This window comes from Molossus molossus, unplaced genomic scaffold, assembly GCF_014108415.1.
Source record: "Molossus molossus isolate mMolMol1 unplaced genomic scaffold, mMolMol1.p scaffold_m16_p_17, whole genome shotgun sequence".
NCBI lineage: Eukaryota > Metazoa > Chordata > Mammalia > Chiroptera > Molossidae > Molossus > Molossus molossus.
Genome location: NW_023425352.1, coordinates 55,667,101 through 55,683,867, shown reverse-complemented (window position 1 = coordinate 55,683,867; position 16,767 = coordinate 55,667,101). Strand labels below are relative to the sequence as shown.

General features: G+C 38.1%; 1 protein-coding gene across 22 annotated transcripts in view; it reads right to left on the bottom strand.

Moving 5' to 3' along the window:
* Positions 1–1,131: 1,131 nt before the first annotated feature.
* The window catches only part of ADK (adenosine kinase), a 630,959-nt gene continuing 615,323 nt past the window's right edge, over positions 1,132–16,767 (bottom strand). For 7 of the 22 annotated variants that reach the window (XM_036265166.1, XM_036265163.1, XM_036265187.1 and 4 more), the window contains one exon: positions 1,322–2,095. In XM_036265166.1, the coding sequence (XP_036121059.1) occupies positions 1,971–2,095 (125 nt within the window). In that variant the 3' untranslated portion in view covers positions 1,322–1,970. Of the gene's footprint in view, positions 2,096–16,767 lie in introns of all 22 variants that reach the window. The other 15 variants (XM_036265177.1, XM_036265176.1, XM_036265179.1 and 12 more) reach the window with 6 other exon arrangements.

Here is a 16,767-nt window from a genome sequence, read left to right as displayed (position 1 = left end):
ACCCAGCAACTGTATTCCTACGTATATCCTCCCCCTGTCAAATTGAATATATATATCTCTCTGTCCACGCAAAAAATTTGTACATGAATGCTCATAGCAGCATTATGCATAATAGCCAAAAAGTGTTAACCCAAATTTCCATCAACTGATGAATGACTAAACAAAATATAGTATATCCATACAATGGAATATTATTTGGCAAAAAAGAAATGAAGTACTGATACATGCTACAACATGGATGGGCCTTAAAAACATGCTAAGGGAAGAAGCCAGACACAAAAGAACACACATTATATGGCTCCACTTCTTTTTTTAAATCCTCACCCGAGGATATTTTTCCATTTATCTTCAGATAGAGTGGGAGGGAGGAAGAGAAATAGAGAAAGAAACATTGATAAAAGAGAGATACATTGACTGGTTGCCTCCTACACAACCCTGACCAAGGCCGGGGACCAAACCACAACCAAAGTACGTGTCCTTGACCGGAATCAAACCCGCAACTCTTTGGTCCATAGGCCGACACTCTAAGTGCTGAGCCAAACCGGACAGGGCATATGACTCCATTTTTATGAATGTCCAAAACAGGCAAATCTATCCCTGCAGGGAATGGGAATGGGGTGTGCTGATTGGGATGTTCAGGGTATCTTTCTCAGGGTGATGAGAACGTTCTTGGTTTAGATAATGGTGACGGCTGCACACTTTTGTGAACACACTAAAACCACTTATTTATATCCTTTAAAATGGAAAATTTTGTGGTATACGAATTATCTCAGTAATATTCATAAAGGACAAGCATGGGAGACTTTAAAGTTTACCTAAACCAAAAACAAAAACAAGAACAAGAACTGAACACTTTTCTATCATTTTAGTTTTATAAATACTATGTTTTTCTTCTTCAACAGCAATAACCATTATGATAAAGATAGTAGGTACTTATTAAGCACTTATTAGGCATTGTACCAAGTACTTTGTACTTGGTGTTCTCTTTCAAATCATCTCAGTGTCCTTGTACATAGGGGTTATTATCCCATTTTACAGAAAAGAAATTGAAGCTCACAGAGGCTGAGTAATTTATGTAAGATCATGGAAAGGTAATTAAGTCTGACTCCAGAGGTTCTATTTCCCATTTTGTCTTCCTTAAAGCAGTGACTATTGGTCTCCAATATTGTTATTTTTCAATGTATTATGTTGTTCTTTCTACCTCCAGTAGCTAATTTAGTATCATTTCAGGCCCAGTGTTAAATAATGATCTTTTGTCCCCAGTTTGTTGATTACAGGGCAAAGACAGAAAAAAATTCCCATATGACAAGCTTTTATTTGTATCAAATTACAGAGTACCATAAGTAAATATAAGATTATGATTTGAATATTATAACTTATAATTTGGCAAGTCATTTAATTATCCAAACTTTATTATATATTTGATTATGCAATGAAGACATTATTTGGCATAACTTGGCAAGGTAAATATTTATGTACCTTATTTGGCTATTTATTGTGTGTATATATATATATTGTGTGTATATATATATATATATATGGTATATCCCTAAATTAAATATACTTGTATAAAAAGCTAAAGATTGATGTGTTAGGATTAATTCCTTTAAAAATATCTATTATATTAAATTGCATCTGCATTCAAAGCAGAAATGTAAAAAAACCTGATCAATTTGCTAAATACACATGAACTTACAAAGTAATTGAAAATGAAATAGTTTCTATTGAAATGTTATATTCCTGTTTAATTGACATTTAAGCAGCACTATCACACTATGGAAATAAACATCATATTTTACTTTGTTGAGAGAATAAAGATTCTACTGAGCATTACTAGACCCTCTAAATTAAGAATGAACATTATTATATAGGAAAAGCTGGCAGATCAGTTTCTTCTTTATTCCTGCGGGAATTCTCAGGAAGCAGTCGGGGCGGCGTCTGTGCTCCCGGCCTGGGCCTCCCGCTCTCCGTCAGTGGAAGTCCGGCTTCTCGGGAAAGGTGCAGCCGGTCCGCCGGATTATGACGCTGGCTGCATAGTGGCCAGCACGAATGCATTCCGTCAGGGGCTTGTCAGAGACCAGCTGAGACAGGAAACCTGAAGCAGACAAGGGAAGATCGTGAATATGAGGTAACAGCATCAGAATGTCCCTGGGTCAGACCACAGAGGATCTCTATACCACCCCTTTCTTCAGTCTGTTGGGGAGGCCTTCCTCAAACATCATGAGGTTCCCCTACTATTTCTTTTAAAGAGCTCAGGTTGGAAACATGACAATTAACTTTCTAAGCCTAACCTATCACTTTTTCCTTTAGCTTTGAGATTAAAAGATTGTGAGTAAAAAACACTGGCCAAATAATATATTCTTGGGTCTTTACAGCCGAGGAGTTATCAGTGATTTATCCTTCACTCTCTCTCTCCGGACTCCCTCTGTGCTGTTGTTATTCCTAGCGTGTTGTCTCGGACAAAAATTTTATCATTTGGATGTTTCTCCAAGTACAAATTTGAGAGCTGAAAAGCTATGAAGGCCCTTACATCTCCCGTTCACTCCCAGAAGTAAGAGTGAGAGAATTTCTATAGTTCAGCATTACAGACCAGCTTGATAATAAAATAAATGTAAAAAAGTAGAAAACAGAATTGAGAACTTCTGTTTTTGACTAAGACAAAATAAAAGGAACTAGACTTACCTTTCTCCAGAAACAATTAAAATAAAAAGTATATGAAACAAAGTTTTTCAGATACTGCACATTAGTCACAATGATCCATAAAAAAGGACAAATGAGGAACAGCACGGAATAGCTCTGCCTGTCTGCCTGGAGCTACCGACAGCGCAGGGAGGAGCCACCGCACAGAGCCCGACCGTCTCACTGGTTGAGAAGATGGAATGGGAGTCCAAATAGGGCAAAATTAAACATGTAGGCCGACTGTCAGGAAAAAAAAGCTATGACATAAATCGCCAATATTGGGAATGAGAGGTGATATCACTATGGAGTCTACACCTAAAAGGATAATAAGGAAACATAATATTAACTTTTTATACCACTAGATCTGACAAGTGGATAAACTGGACGAATTCCTGGAATGACACAAACTATAAAAGTTCACTCAGGAAAACATAGATAACCTGAATAGCCTTGTATCTATTAAATATATTGATTTCATAGTTTAAAAGTTTCCCATAAAGAAAATTCCAGGTCCATATGGTGTCACAAATATTTAAGGAAAAAGTAGTAAAAATGCTACACAAATACTTCACAAAACTGAAAAGGAGGAAATACTTTCCAACTCATTCTTTGAAGCCAGAATTATTCTGATACATAATCAGAAAAGATGCAAATATTCTGAAGAAAATGTTAGCAAATTCAATCCAATAGTATATTTTAAAAGATAATAAAATCTGACCAGCCCTGTCCGGTTTGGCTCAGCGGTTAGAGAGTCGGCCTGCGGTCCTGAGAGACCGGGTTCGGTTCCTGCTAAGGGCGCGTACCTCGGTTGCAGTTTGTCCCCGGCCCTGGTTGGTCGTGCGGGTGGCAGCCACTCGATGTGTCCCTTTCACATCGATGTTTCTCTCTCTCTCTCTGTTCCTCTCTCTCCCTCCCACTCTACCTGAACAAAAAATGGAAAAATGTCCTCAGGTGAAGATAAAAAAAAAAAAAAAAAATCTGACCAGGTGGAGTTTATCCTAGGAATGCAAGTTTACATTAAAAAAAATCAACCAATATAATTTACCACATTAAGAAAACCATAAGATCATCTTAACGATGCAGAATAAGCATTTAACAAAATCCAACATCCATTGCTAATGAAAACTTTCAGCAAACAAGAAAAGGAAACTTCCTCAACCTGATAAAAGGCACTTATGAAAAACTTACAGTTAATATCATTCTTAATGGTCGATGAAGAACAAGGCAAGTATGTTTGCTCTTAAACACTGTACTTGAGACTCTAGCCAGTGCAATAGGCAAACAAAAAAAATAAATGAAATGCATCAATATTGAAAAAGAAGTGAAACTGTCTTTATATGCAGATGGCAAGGTTGTCCATGTCTATGGTTCTCAACAGTGGGCAATTCTGCCCTCCAGGAACCATTTGGCAATGTCTGGAGAAAGTTTTGTTTGTTACAAGTGGGTAGGGGTACTACTGGCATCCAGAGTCCAGAAATGCTGCTAAATGTCCTACAATGTCAGTAATGCCAAAATTGGAGAAATCCTGGTCTATGTAGAAAATCTTATGGAAAATTAGTTCCACAAAAAATTACTAGAACTACTAAGTTTCAGGGTATAAGACCATTATATAAAAACCTGAATTTCCATACTAGTATGTATGTATATACTAGCAATGAACAATTAGAAATTGATATTAAAAATACTATTTACCACCCTGGCCGGTTTGGCTCAACGGTTAGAGCGTTGGCCTGCGGTCCAGAGAGACCCGGGTTCGGTTCCCACTAAGGGCACGTACCTTGGTTGCAGTTTGTCCCCAGAACAAGTTGGGGTTGTGCAGGAGGCAGCCACTCGATGTGTCCCTTTCATGTCAATGTTTCTCTCTCTCCCTCTCTTCCTCTCTCTCCCTCTCATTAAAAAAAAAAAAATACTATTGACAGCCCTGGACGGTTTGGCCTAGTGGTTGGAGCATTGGCCTGCAGACCAGAGAGTTCTGAGTTCGGTTCCCGCGAGGGGCACATACCAAAAAAAAATACTATTTACCTTACCATAAAATACCCTAAAAAACCTAGGGATAAATCCAACAAAAGTGGTGTAAGACCTTTACACTGCAAATGACAAAATATGCTGAGAGAAATCAAAGAAATCTAAATAAGTAGAGGTACAAAGTGTTCATAGATCAGAGGATTCAATATTGTTATCCGCTCTGCCGAAATTTTTCTACCGATTCAAATACCAATAAAAATTTCAGCAGGATTTTCTTTTTTAAAAAAATCTTTATTGTTGACAGTATTACAGATGTTCCCCCTGTTTTGCCCCCATTAACCCCCATCTCCCTGCTCCCACTCCCTTCCTGCTTCCCCAAACTACTGTCTGTGTCCATTTGTTATACATATATGCAAATAAGTTCTTTGGTTTATCTCTTCCCTACCCCGCTACCAGCAGAATTTTCTTTTCTTTTTTTTTAGAATTTTCTTACAGAAACGGATAAGCTGATTCTAAAATGTACATGGAAATGCAAAAAACTTAGATCAGTCAAAACATGAATTTGAAAAAGAAGACTACTTGATTTAAAAATGTATAGAACCAAAATAATCGAGACTCTATGGTATTGGCACAAAGATAAATAGATCAATGCAACTGAACAAAAAGTCCAGAAATCTACTTCTATATGGTCAATTGATTTTTGACAAAGGTATTGAAGCAATTCAATGGAGAAAGGACAATCTTTTAAACAAATGGTCTTAGAACAGCCATATGTAAAGAAAACAAAAACGTCAACCCTTACCTCACATCGTACAAAAATTAACTTGAAATGGATCACTGATCTATTTAAGAGCTAAAGCTAAAAAACAGAAAGAAAAAAAAAAAAAAAAGGAAAAAAATTGTAGTGCTTTTGAATTTACCAAAGATCTTAAGACATAAAAAGTACAAACTTTGCCCTGGCCGGGTTTGCTCAGTGGTCAGAGCCTCTATTTCTAGGTATTTAACTTGAGGTAAATGAAAGCACATACCACACAAATAATTGTAAATGAACGTTCACAGCAGCTTTATCTGCAGTAGCCCAAACTGGCAACCACCCAGCGGGGATGAGAAGGGGCAGGGGGGCAGGGGGCAGGGTTACAGAAGAGCTAGCTGGCTGTAACGGCTGTGTCCAGAGTAATGGTTTCACAGGTGTATACACAGGTCAACATTTGTAAAACTGTGCACATTAAATATGTGCAGTTTTTGGTATGTCAATTATACTGCAATAAAACTATATAAAAAAGAAAAGTGTTGTAGTACAAATAAGCTACATCTTATTAGGTAGGGTCTGGGGCTACTTCCCCTCTAGGGGAAACCTGAGCTGCTGTAGCAGTACTCAGATACGCAGAACAGATGATATGAGAAACTGTTCTGTACCCAGACTTCCAGGCCTTCCCCCTAGGCCCCGGGAAGCCTGGGGGTGTGGGGGTGGGTGAAGGTTAATTGAGAAGCTGTGGTATAATGACCTGTAGAGAGCATTATAAGAGATTTATGTCCTTTCTCTTCTACCATTCTGACCACACAGGCTTTTTGTCCCTGTTAGATTTGGGAAATGCTCTGTATCAGATAAAATAAATAAGTATTCCCAACCAAAGAATAAAATTAATTTGGTAAACGGAATGATGTATTTTGAAGACATTTGCTTAGAATGTGAAATCACCCTCTCAAGAGGTTTAGTAAGAGCATTTTATCATTGAGTTTTCAGGTAACAGTCAAAGGTCAATATTAACTTTCAGCCAAACTGTGAGACTAAATGCTCAGCCCACCCCAGTGAATGGAGCAGATGCCAAATTCAGAGTCAGATCAGTTTACAATGGAAACACGTCTATTAGAAGCCTTATAAGCAACATCTGTTTTCCTCATTCCTCCTGGTATAATCTTTGTGAGAAAAAGAAAAGCTCATGTTTATGAAATATTTTTTGTGAAGTGTAAGCACCAGCATCCTCTTCCTAAAAGAGCAGCTAGCTGATGACTGAAGTGAAGAATTCTGAAGAGACATTTGCTTTGACAAGTGGAAAACCTGGATGCAGAAAAAAGCTAAGACCTTTGTCCCAGGTGAATATCAGTTTTTCAATCATCTATTTTTAAAAACCAACAGAGATGAACTACAGATGTCATATAATCCATTATAAATGGAACCTATAGCTGATGTGAATCTTAAAAGTTGTGCAAAATGGTTTAAATAAACAAAGGGAGCTTATAATTAAAGAATCATAGAGAACCTTTTATAATATAAACATCCCTAAGATAATTTTCATTGTGTAAAATATACATACCCTAAAATTTACAATTTTAACCATACAATTCATGTCATTAAGTATATTTTGCAATGTTGTGTAACTACCACCTCTATCAATTTCCAGAACTTTTTTCTCACTCCAACAGAAACTTTATACTCATTAAAAATAACTCTCCATTCCCCTCTCCTTCTGGCCTCCGGTAACTGCTATTCATTCTACTTCCTATCTCTATGAGTTTGTCTATTCTAAGTATGTTATATGAGTAGGATCATACCATATTTGTCCTTTTGTGTCTTGCTTATTTCATTTTGCACAATGCCTCCCAACATGATTTTTAAAGTTTACTTTTTTGTTGTTGTTAATCTTCACCTCTGGATATATTTTTCCATGGATTTTTAGAGAGAGAGGAAAGGAAGGAGGGAGGAAGAAGGAGAGAGAGAGAGAGAGAGAAACATCCATTGATTAGTTGCCTCCCACACATGCCCCAACTGGGGCTGGGGATGGAACCTGTAATCGAGGTACATGCCCTTGACCAGGAATCGAACCTGTGACCCTTCAGTCCAAGGGCTGATGCTCTAACTACTGAGACACAATTATTAGCAGGTCTAAAGTGTTAAAAAAACTTTATTTGGAAATTTCAAATTCAGAGAAAAGTTGCAAGAATAAAAATAATACAAAAGCACCCATATATCTTTTATCCAGATGTTCTTATTATTAACACTTTGCTCTTTTTGTGCACATACCCTCTCTTTAGACAATTTTCCCTTTACCTACTGAGAGCAAATTGCATTTATCATGTTTTTTTACCTTTAAATATATCAGTGTGTCTTTCCTGAGAAGAAGGTTATTCTCTTGCATAACCACAGTCATCAATTTCTGTAACACTGTTATAATACTGACATATAGTCTACTGTCCATATTGCAATGACCCAGTAATGTCCTTTATAGCATTTTCCCTTCCAGGATAGAACTAATCTCGGATTAATCATATTTTTAGTTGTCTTTAATCTTGAACATTTCTTTAGTCTTTCTTTGACTTTTGTGAAAGGGGCATTTTTAAAGAATACAGTCATCTCCTACTTCTATTTAATAGAATGATTCTCATTTTGTGTTTGTCTGATATTTCTTGATTAAATTCAGATTATGCATTCCATTATCAATAAGGTGGCACAGAGCCAAAATATTAGAAAAATTATGTTGTGTCCTTCTTGGGGTATTGTATTTAGAGGCACATTCTGTCCAGCTCTGTTCACTGGGGATGTTAATTTTGATCACTGGGTGAAGGTGTTGTCTTACTTCTCCATTCTACAGTTGTTATTTTTCCCCCTTGCGTGATTTTCCTACTCCAGCACTCCCTTCACACTTCCCAGTCAGCTCTTGCCTATCTACTATAGGCAAGAGTGTACCCCTTCTCACATTTATTAGTTTTAACCTATTTATTATCAATAAGGAGGCAAGGGTTCTTTTTTCATCAATGATTTATAATTCATTACACTAATGGGTTAGAAATGATATCTCAGTGTAACTTCAATTTATATTTTTCTTATTATGAGCGAGGCTGAACATATTTTTATATGTTTAAAGACCAGATCTCTTTCTGTAAATTGTTTATCTTTTAGTTACTTTAAAATCTTTTTTCTTTTTATCCTCACCCAAGGACATTTTTCCATTTTTGTTTTAGATAGAGTGGGAGGGAGAGAGAGGAAGAGAGACAGAGACAAACGTCGACGTGAAAGCAACACATTGAGTGGCCACCTCCTGCACAACCCCAACTGGGGCCGGGGACAAACTGCAACCGAGGTACGTGCCCTTAGCGGGAACCAAACCTGGGTCTCTCTGGACCGCAGGCCGACACTCTAACCCCTGAGCAAAACCGGCCAGGGCTCTTTTAGTTACTTTTTATAGGAATTTTGGTCTGCTACCCATTTTTAAAAGTTCTTTACATTTTTGGGATATTATTCCAAAAAAAGTATCCTTTTTTGGGTAAGAAAAATACCAACAATATGTTATTAATATATACAAATTTGTATAAGTCAGCAAGTAAACAAAGTGCTGTAGTGAATTATAATAAGTGTGGTTGGCAAACACTACAGCAAATAAATATGACTTGCAGATATATATTTTTAAAAAGTTTGCTCTCTTTTAGTAAAGATTTTGGGCCTACTAAGAATTCAAGAAGCAAAATCTTAACTGACTTGGCGTGTGTACTCAATATAAAACATTTCTTAGGAGCCCTTTATGCTGCTGCCATTATCTTATGATCCTTGTCAGTCCATCATGTTGAAAATGAAGGGTGAAGCTCTGCATAGATGCCTTTCAACCCAGCCAAGAAAATAGGAACAGGAAGCATAACACAGGAGAACAAGAAATACAACACAGGTTTCCAAATGAAGAACTCACGCTGAGGCAGATGTTGCTTTTCTACTTAGGCTCCTTCTCTCTGTGACCTCTAACTCCTCTCTGGTTCTCACTAGGTCAACAAGGTGGCATTACCTAGTAATTGACTAAGCATTCTCTGTAACTAGGTATACATCCTAGAAAAACTCCTGCCCCACTAGGACACATGTGTAAGATTGTTCATGGCCACATTGGTAATGACAACAAAAAGCTAGAAACAACTCAAGTATCCATCAGCACAAAATGGATTAATTCTAGCATAATCCTTTAATGGAACTGAATAAATTATAGCTATATATGTGAGCATGGGTGAGTTCTCACATTGTTTAGGAATACATAACTGTGGTCAATTTAAAAGAAAAGAAAACAATAACTAGGAAATAGTTACAGCTGGTACAGGGGGATCTAATTGGGGTGGGGTAGACAGAGGCTTTAAGGTACTAGTAAAAGAGCTTCAAAGGTATTAGTAAATGTTCTATTTCTCAACCTGGGTTGCAGGTAGAGACCCGCTCATTTTATTATTTGCATTCGACTATAACTTATACATATTATTCTATATTTGTAAAATATGTCACTTCAAATTTTTTAAAAATTAAAAAGCAACTATATTTAACATTTCTCTGTATATTCTTCCAGGATTTTCAGATATATATGTGAAAAACATATGCATATACATATGTGCATACATATGTATATAATATGTGTTTTTGGTGTGTATATATAGTGTATAGTTACATATGCATATACATATCTTGATATCATACTATAGGTATTGTCTTGTAACCTGCGTTTTTCATTTAATGATATATTATCTAAATATGTTATTATTTTTCACTTTAGAGATTAGCAAAGATAAAAGTAGTCCATTGTATTATCAAAGAGAGGTGAATATTCTTATACATTGGAGGGTAAATTAGCACTCTTTATTTTTTTACATTTTAAAATGGTTTATTTTTTCCTTCTCTTGCTGGTAGCACAAGGGATTTTTTCCCTCCAATATTCACTGTTGGAACTTGGTACAGCTCCTGGAGGTAAAGCTTACAAAAGTATGAGTGCACCCCTCAATTGCTGAGCCTCTCTGGAGTGTTTGATTCTCAGACTTGTCTGCACTGAGCCTCCAGCAATTCATTAACTACAATTTAGGTTTTCTAACCCCAGTACTTGTTCCTGTGCAGCATTTTCTTCTTTATTTTGTGATTTTTTTTTTTTAATCCTCACCCAAGGATATTTTTGCATTCATCTTTCAGATAGAGAGGGAGGGAGAGAGGGAGGAAGAGAGAGAGAAACATCCATGTGAGAGAGAGACATCGAGTGGTTGCCACTGACACGACCCCAACTGCGGCTGGGGACTAATTGCAACCGAGGTACATGCCCTTAGTGGAAACTGAACCCATGACTCTCTGGTCTGCAGGCTGATGCTCTAACCACTGAGCAAAACTGGCCAGGGCTATTTTGTGATTTTTTAAATATCTGCCTATTATCTCTCAAATTCTTGGGACATCAGTTGTCCTGTGACCTCAATTTTCTGATGGTTCTAAGAAAAGTTGTTGATTTACAGTTTGTGTGTGTGTGTATGTGTGTGTGTATGATGACTTCCAAGCTCCTCGCATGTGCACTTCAAAATCATTTTCCTCAAATGCTGTCATACTCTTTTTAAAATTTTCTTGTTTTTATTAATTAATTAATTTTTGTTACAGATTTTTCTTTTTCCCCACAGACACCCTCCTCCCAACGGCCCTCCATTGTTGTCTATGTCCACTGGCTATGCATACATGCATATGTTTTTTGGTTTATCTCATGCCTCCCCCCTGCCCTTTCTTCTGAGGTTTGTCAGTCTGAACCGTACTCCTTTCCATGTTTCTGGGTCTATTTTGTTCATAAGCTTATTTTGTTCATTATATCCCACAAATAAGTGAGATCATGTGTTATTTGTCTTTCTCTCATTGGCTTATTTCACTTAACATAATACTCTACAGGTCTCTCCTTGTCAAAGGATAAAAGATCTTTCTTTCTTTCTTTTTTTTTTGGATATTTTGTTCAGATGGAGTGGGAGGGAGGGAGAGAGAGAAACATCAACGTGAAAGGGACACATCGAGTGGCCGCCACCCACACAACCCAACCAGGGCCGGGGACAAACTACAAACTGCGATTGTAAATAGTGCTGCTACAAACATGGGGGTACATATATTCTTTTTGATGGTTTTTTCAGGCTTCTTAGGATATATTCCTAGCAAGGGGATCACTGGGTCAGATGTGGGTCAAATTCCATTTTTTAATTTTTTGAGGAAACACCATATTGTTTTCCCTAGTGGCTGCACCAGTCTGCATTCCCACCAGCAGTGTACTAGAGTCCCCCTTTTCTCCACACCCTCGCCAACACTTGTTTGATGATTTGTTGATGGCAGCCATTCTGGCAGGTGTGAAGTGATACCTCATTTCTCTGATGATTGCATTTCTCTGATGATTAGTGATGTTGAGCATTTTTTCATATGTATCTTGGCCATTTGTAGGTCCTGTTTGGAGAGGTGTCTATTTAGGTCTTCTGCCCTTTTTTTTTTTTTTAATCCTTACCCGAGGACATTTTCACATTTATCTTCAGATAGAGAGGAAGAGAGAGAGAGAAACATTGGTGTGAGAGAGACACATCGACTGCCTGCCACCCACATGATCCCAACTGGGGCTGGGGACAAACCGCAACCGAGGTACATGCCCTTAGTGGGAACCGAACCCAGGGCTCTCTGGTCCGTGGGCCAATGCTCTAACTGCTGAGCCAAACCAGCCAGGACTCCTCTGCCCATTTTTTTTTTTTTTATCCTCACTCGAGGACATTTTTCCATTTTTTTGCTCAGATAGAAGGGAGAGAAAGGAAGAGAGAGCGAGAGAAACATCGATGGGAAAGGTACACATCGAGTGGCTGCCACCCGCATGACCACCGAGGTACGTGCCCTTAGCAGGAACCAAACCGGGCCTCTCTAGACCGCAGGCCGACGCTCCAACCGCTGAGCCAAACTGGCCAGGGCTCTGCCCATTTTTTAATTGGGTTCTTTGTCTTCCTTTTGTTGAGTTGTATGAGTACTCTATATAATTTGGAAATTAACCCCTTATCTGATGTATCGTTGGCAATTATGCTCACCTATATAGTGGGTTCCCTTTCCATTTTGATGCTTGTTTCTTTTGCTGTCCAGAAGCCTTTTAGTTTGATATAGTCCCGTGTATTAATTTTTTCCTTTGTTTCTCTTGCCTTGGGCGTTGTATCAGTGAAAATTCTGCTGCATATGATGTCTGAAATTTCGTTGCCTACACTTTCTTCTAGGATTTTTATGGATTCACCAGTCACATTTAAGTCCTTTATCTATTTTGAGTTTATTCTTGTGTATGGTGTAAGTTGTTGGTCTACTTTCAGTTTTTTGCATGTAGCTGTACAATTTTTTCAACACCACTTATTAAAGAGACTGTCTTGACTCCATTGTATGCTCTGGCCACCTTTGTCAAATATTAATTGATCATAATGTCTTGAGTCAATTTAAATGGTTTCTCTGTTCTGTTCCATTGATCTATATTCCTGTTCTTGTGCTAGTACCAGGCTTTGTAGTATAACCTGATATCCTGGCTTTGTAACCTGATTACAATGGCTTTGTAGTGTAACCTGATATCCGATATTGTGATCTCTCCTACTTTGTTCTTCTTTAAGATTGCTGTGGCTATTTGGGGCCTTTTTTGGCTCCATATATACTTTTGAAGCATTTGTTCTAGTTTTGTGGAAATGTCATTGGTATTTTAATGGGGATTGCACTGAATCTATAGATTGCTTTGGGTAGTAAGGACATTTTAATGATGTTAATTCTTCCAATCCATGAACTAGGTATATGCTTCTACTTTTTTATATCTTCCTCTACTTCTTTGTTCAACGTTCTGTAGTTTTCTGCAAATAAGTCCTTTTACTTCTTTGGTTAAGTTTATTCCTAGGTATCTTAATTATTTTCACTGCCATGGTAAATTTTTTTTTTTTTTTTTAGTTTCTTTCTGTGAGTTCATTATTGGTGTATAAGAATGCTGTCGATTTCTTTCTTTTTAAATCCTCACCCGAGGATATTTTTTCCATTTATCTTTAGATAGAGTGGAAGAAAGGGAAAAGGGGGAGAGAGAGAAACATTAAAGTGAGAGAGACACATTAATTGGTTGCCTCTCGCACGACTCTGACCAGGGCCGGGAACAAATCGCAACCGAGATACGTGCCCTTGGCTAGCTAGAATGGAACCCGAGACTCTTTGGTCCGTGGGCTGACGCTCTAACCACTGAGCCAAATAGGCCAGGGTATTGTTGATTTCTTTTTATTTTTTTTAATCCTCACCCGAGGACATGTTTCCATTTTCTGTTCAGATAGAGTGGAAAGGAGTGGGAGGGAGAGAGAGAGAGAAACACTGACGTGAAAGGGACACATCGAGCGGTTGTCACCTGCACAACACAACCAGGGCTGGGGACAAACTGCATCTGAGGTACACGCCCTTAGTGGGAACCGAACCTGGTTCTCTCTGGACCGCAGGCCAACACTCCAACTGCTGAGCAAAACCGGCCAGGGCTGCTGTTGATTTCTTGATGTTAATTTTGGATCCTGCTACTTTGCCAAATTTGTTTATTAAATCTGGTAGATATTGGATGGAGTATTTAGGGTTTTCTGTGTACAATGTCATGTCATCTGCAAATAATGACAGTTCCACTTCCTCCTTTCCAATTTGGATATCTTTTATTTTTTCTTCATGTCTGATTGCTGTGGCTAAGACTTCCAGTACTTTGTTAAATAAGAGTGGTGAAAGTGGGCATCCCTTCTTGTTCCTGTTCTTAGGGGAAATGCTTTTAGTTTTTGCCCATTGAATATGATGTTGGCTGTAGGTTTTTCATAAATGGCCTTTATTATGTTGAGATATGATCCCTCTATCCCCACATTGTGTGGGAGACCATTTGCATGGCATCCATCTTGTTAAAGTCTGCTCTGCTGTCTCCGGCCCCAGGGCGGGGTCTCTCTGAATACAGTGTCTGCATTCCTCTAGATAATTGTTTACTCCATTCTTTGCTTATCATGTTTCACCTGGGGTATTTACTGGAATTTGCTTCAGGTGGGATACTCATTAACTGTTTCACCTGTTTTTCCCCTATATATTATGTGAACTCCCCCTGAATAAACGAGACTTGATCAGAATCCTGTCTTGTCTCCATTTCTCGTGTCTCTTGTCCCTCCTCATCCTCACTCCCCCTCTAGAGTCCTCGTTGCTCGACCTGCGGGACGGGTCAACATTGCTGATCATTTTTATCAGAAATGGGTGCTGGATTTTATTGAATGCTTTTCCAGCATCTATTGATATGATCATATGCTTTTTTATCTTTTATTTTGTTTATGTGGTGTATCACATTTATTGATTTGCGAATATTGTACCATCCTTGCATCTCTGAGATGAAGCCCACTTGGTCATGGTGAATAATTTTTTAATGTATTGCTGGATCCGATTTGCTAATATTTTGCTAAGGATTTTGGCATCTGTGTTCATCAAATTGGCCTGTAGTTTTCTTTCTTTGTAATGTCTTTATCTGGTTTTGGAATTAGAATTATGCTGGCCTCATAAAATGAGTTTGGAAGTCTTCCTTCTTCTTGAATTTTTTGGGATAGTTTGAGTAGAATGGCTATTAGTTATTCTTTGAATGTTTGGTAAAACTTCCTAATGAAGCCGTCCAGGCCAGGGCTTTTGTTTGCTGGGAGATTCTTGATTATATCTTCAATTTCCTTAGTTGTTATTGGTTGGTTCAAGTTTTCTGTCTCTTCTCAGTTCAGTTGTGGGAGATCAAGTATTTCTAGGAATTTATCCATTTCTCCTAGATTTTCCAATTTGTTGGCGTATAATTGTTCACAGTATTTGTCAATTATCCTTTGTATTTCTGTGGTGTCAGTTGTTATTTCTCTTTCGTTACTGATTTTGTTTATTTGGGTCCTCTCTCTTTGTTTCCTGGTGAGTGTAGCTAAGGGTCCATAAATCTTGTTATATTTTCAAAGAACCAGCTCTTTGTATCATTGATCTTTTGAATTGTTTTTTAAAATTAGCACTATTTTTTTTTTTTATCCTCACCCGAGGACATTTTTCCATTTTTTTGTTCAGATAAAGTGATAGGGAGAGAGAGAGAGAAACATCGATGTGAAAGGGACACATCGAGTGGCCGCCACCTGCACGACCAACTAGGGCCAGGGACAAACTGCAACCAAGGTACATGCCCTTAGCAGGAACCGAACCCGGGTCGCTCTGGACCGCAGACCAACACTCTAACCGCTGAGCCAAACTGGTCAGGGCAAATTAGCACTATTTTTGAAGGCACTCTGGAAATATCTGACAAATTTGTAAGTGTACACAGCCTTTAGCCCAACAATTCCACTTCTAAGAATTGGAAGACCTCTGAGCCATATATACGCATATATGTGCACAAAGACTATGTACAATGACATTCATTACAGCATTAGTTGTAAAATAAAAAGACCAATATTGATGCTCCAGTATTATCTAAAATATAGTCCATATTGAACACATGCGACTACATCAAACTCAAAAGCTTCTGCACAGCAAAAGATACAATCATCAAAATGGAAAGGCAACCCATTGTATGGGAAAGCATCATTGCCAATGATATATCAGATAAGGGATTAATTTCCAATATATATAGAGTGCTCATACAACTCAACAAAAGGAAGACAAAGAAACCCAATTAAAAAATGGGCAGAGGAACTAAACAGATACCTCTCCAAATAGGACATACAAATGGCTAAGAGACATATGAAGAAATGCTCAACATCACTAATCATCAGAGAGATGCAAATTAAAACCACAATGAGGTATCACCTCACACCTGTCAGAATGGCCGCCATCAACAAATCATCAAACAATAAGTGTTGGTGAGGGTGTGGAGAAAAGGGGACTCTAGTACACTGCTGGTGGGAATGCAGACTGGTGCAGCCACTATGGAAAACAATATGGTGTTACCTCAAAAAATTAAAAATTGAACTTCCATTTGACCCAGTGATCCATATATACCCTAAGAAACTTGAAACATTAATCAGAAAGAATATATGTACCCCCATGTTCGTAGCAGCACTATTTACAGTAGCTAAGATCTGGAAACAGCCCAAATGTCCATCAGTAGACAAATGGATAAAAAAGCTGTGATATATACACAATGGAGTACTATGCAGCTGTGAGAAAGAAAGATCTCTTATCCTTTGAGACGACATGGAGGGACCTGGAAAGTATTATCCTAAGTGAAACAAGCCAAGCAGAGAAAGACAAATATCACACGATCTCACTTATTTGTGGAATATAATGAACATAACAGTCTGAGGAATGGGGTAGTCCCAGAGATGTGGAAGTAGGGTACGGACTGACAATCCCCAGAAAAGGGAGTGGGGGGAGAG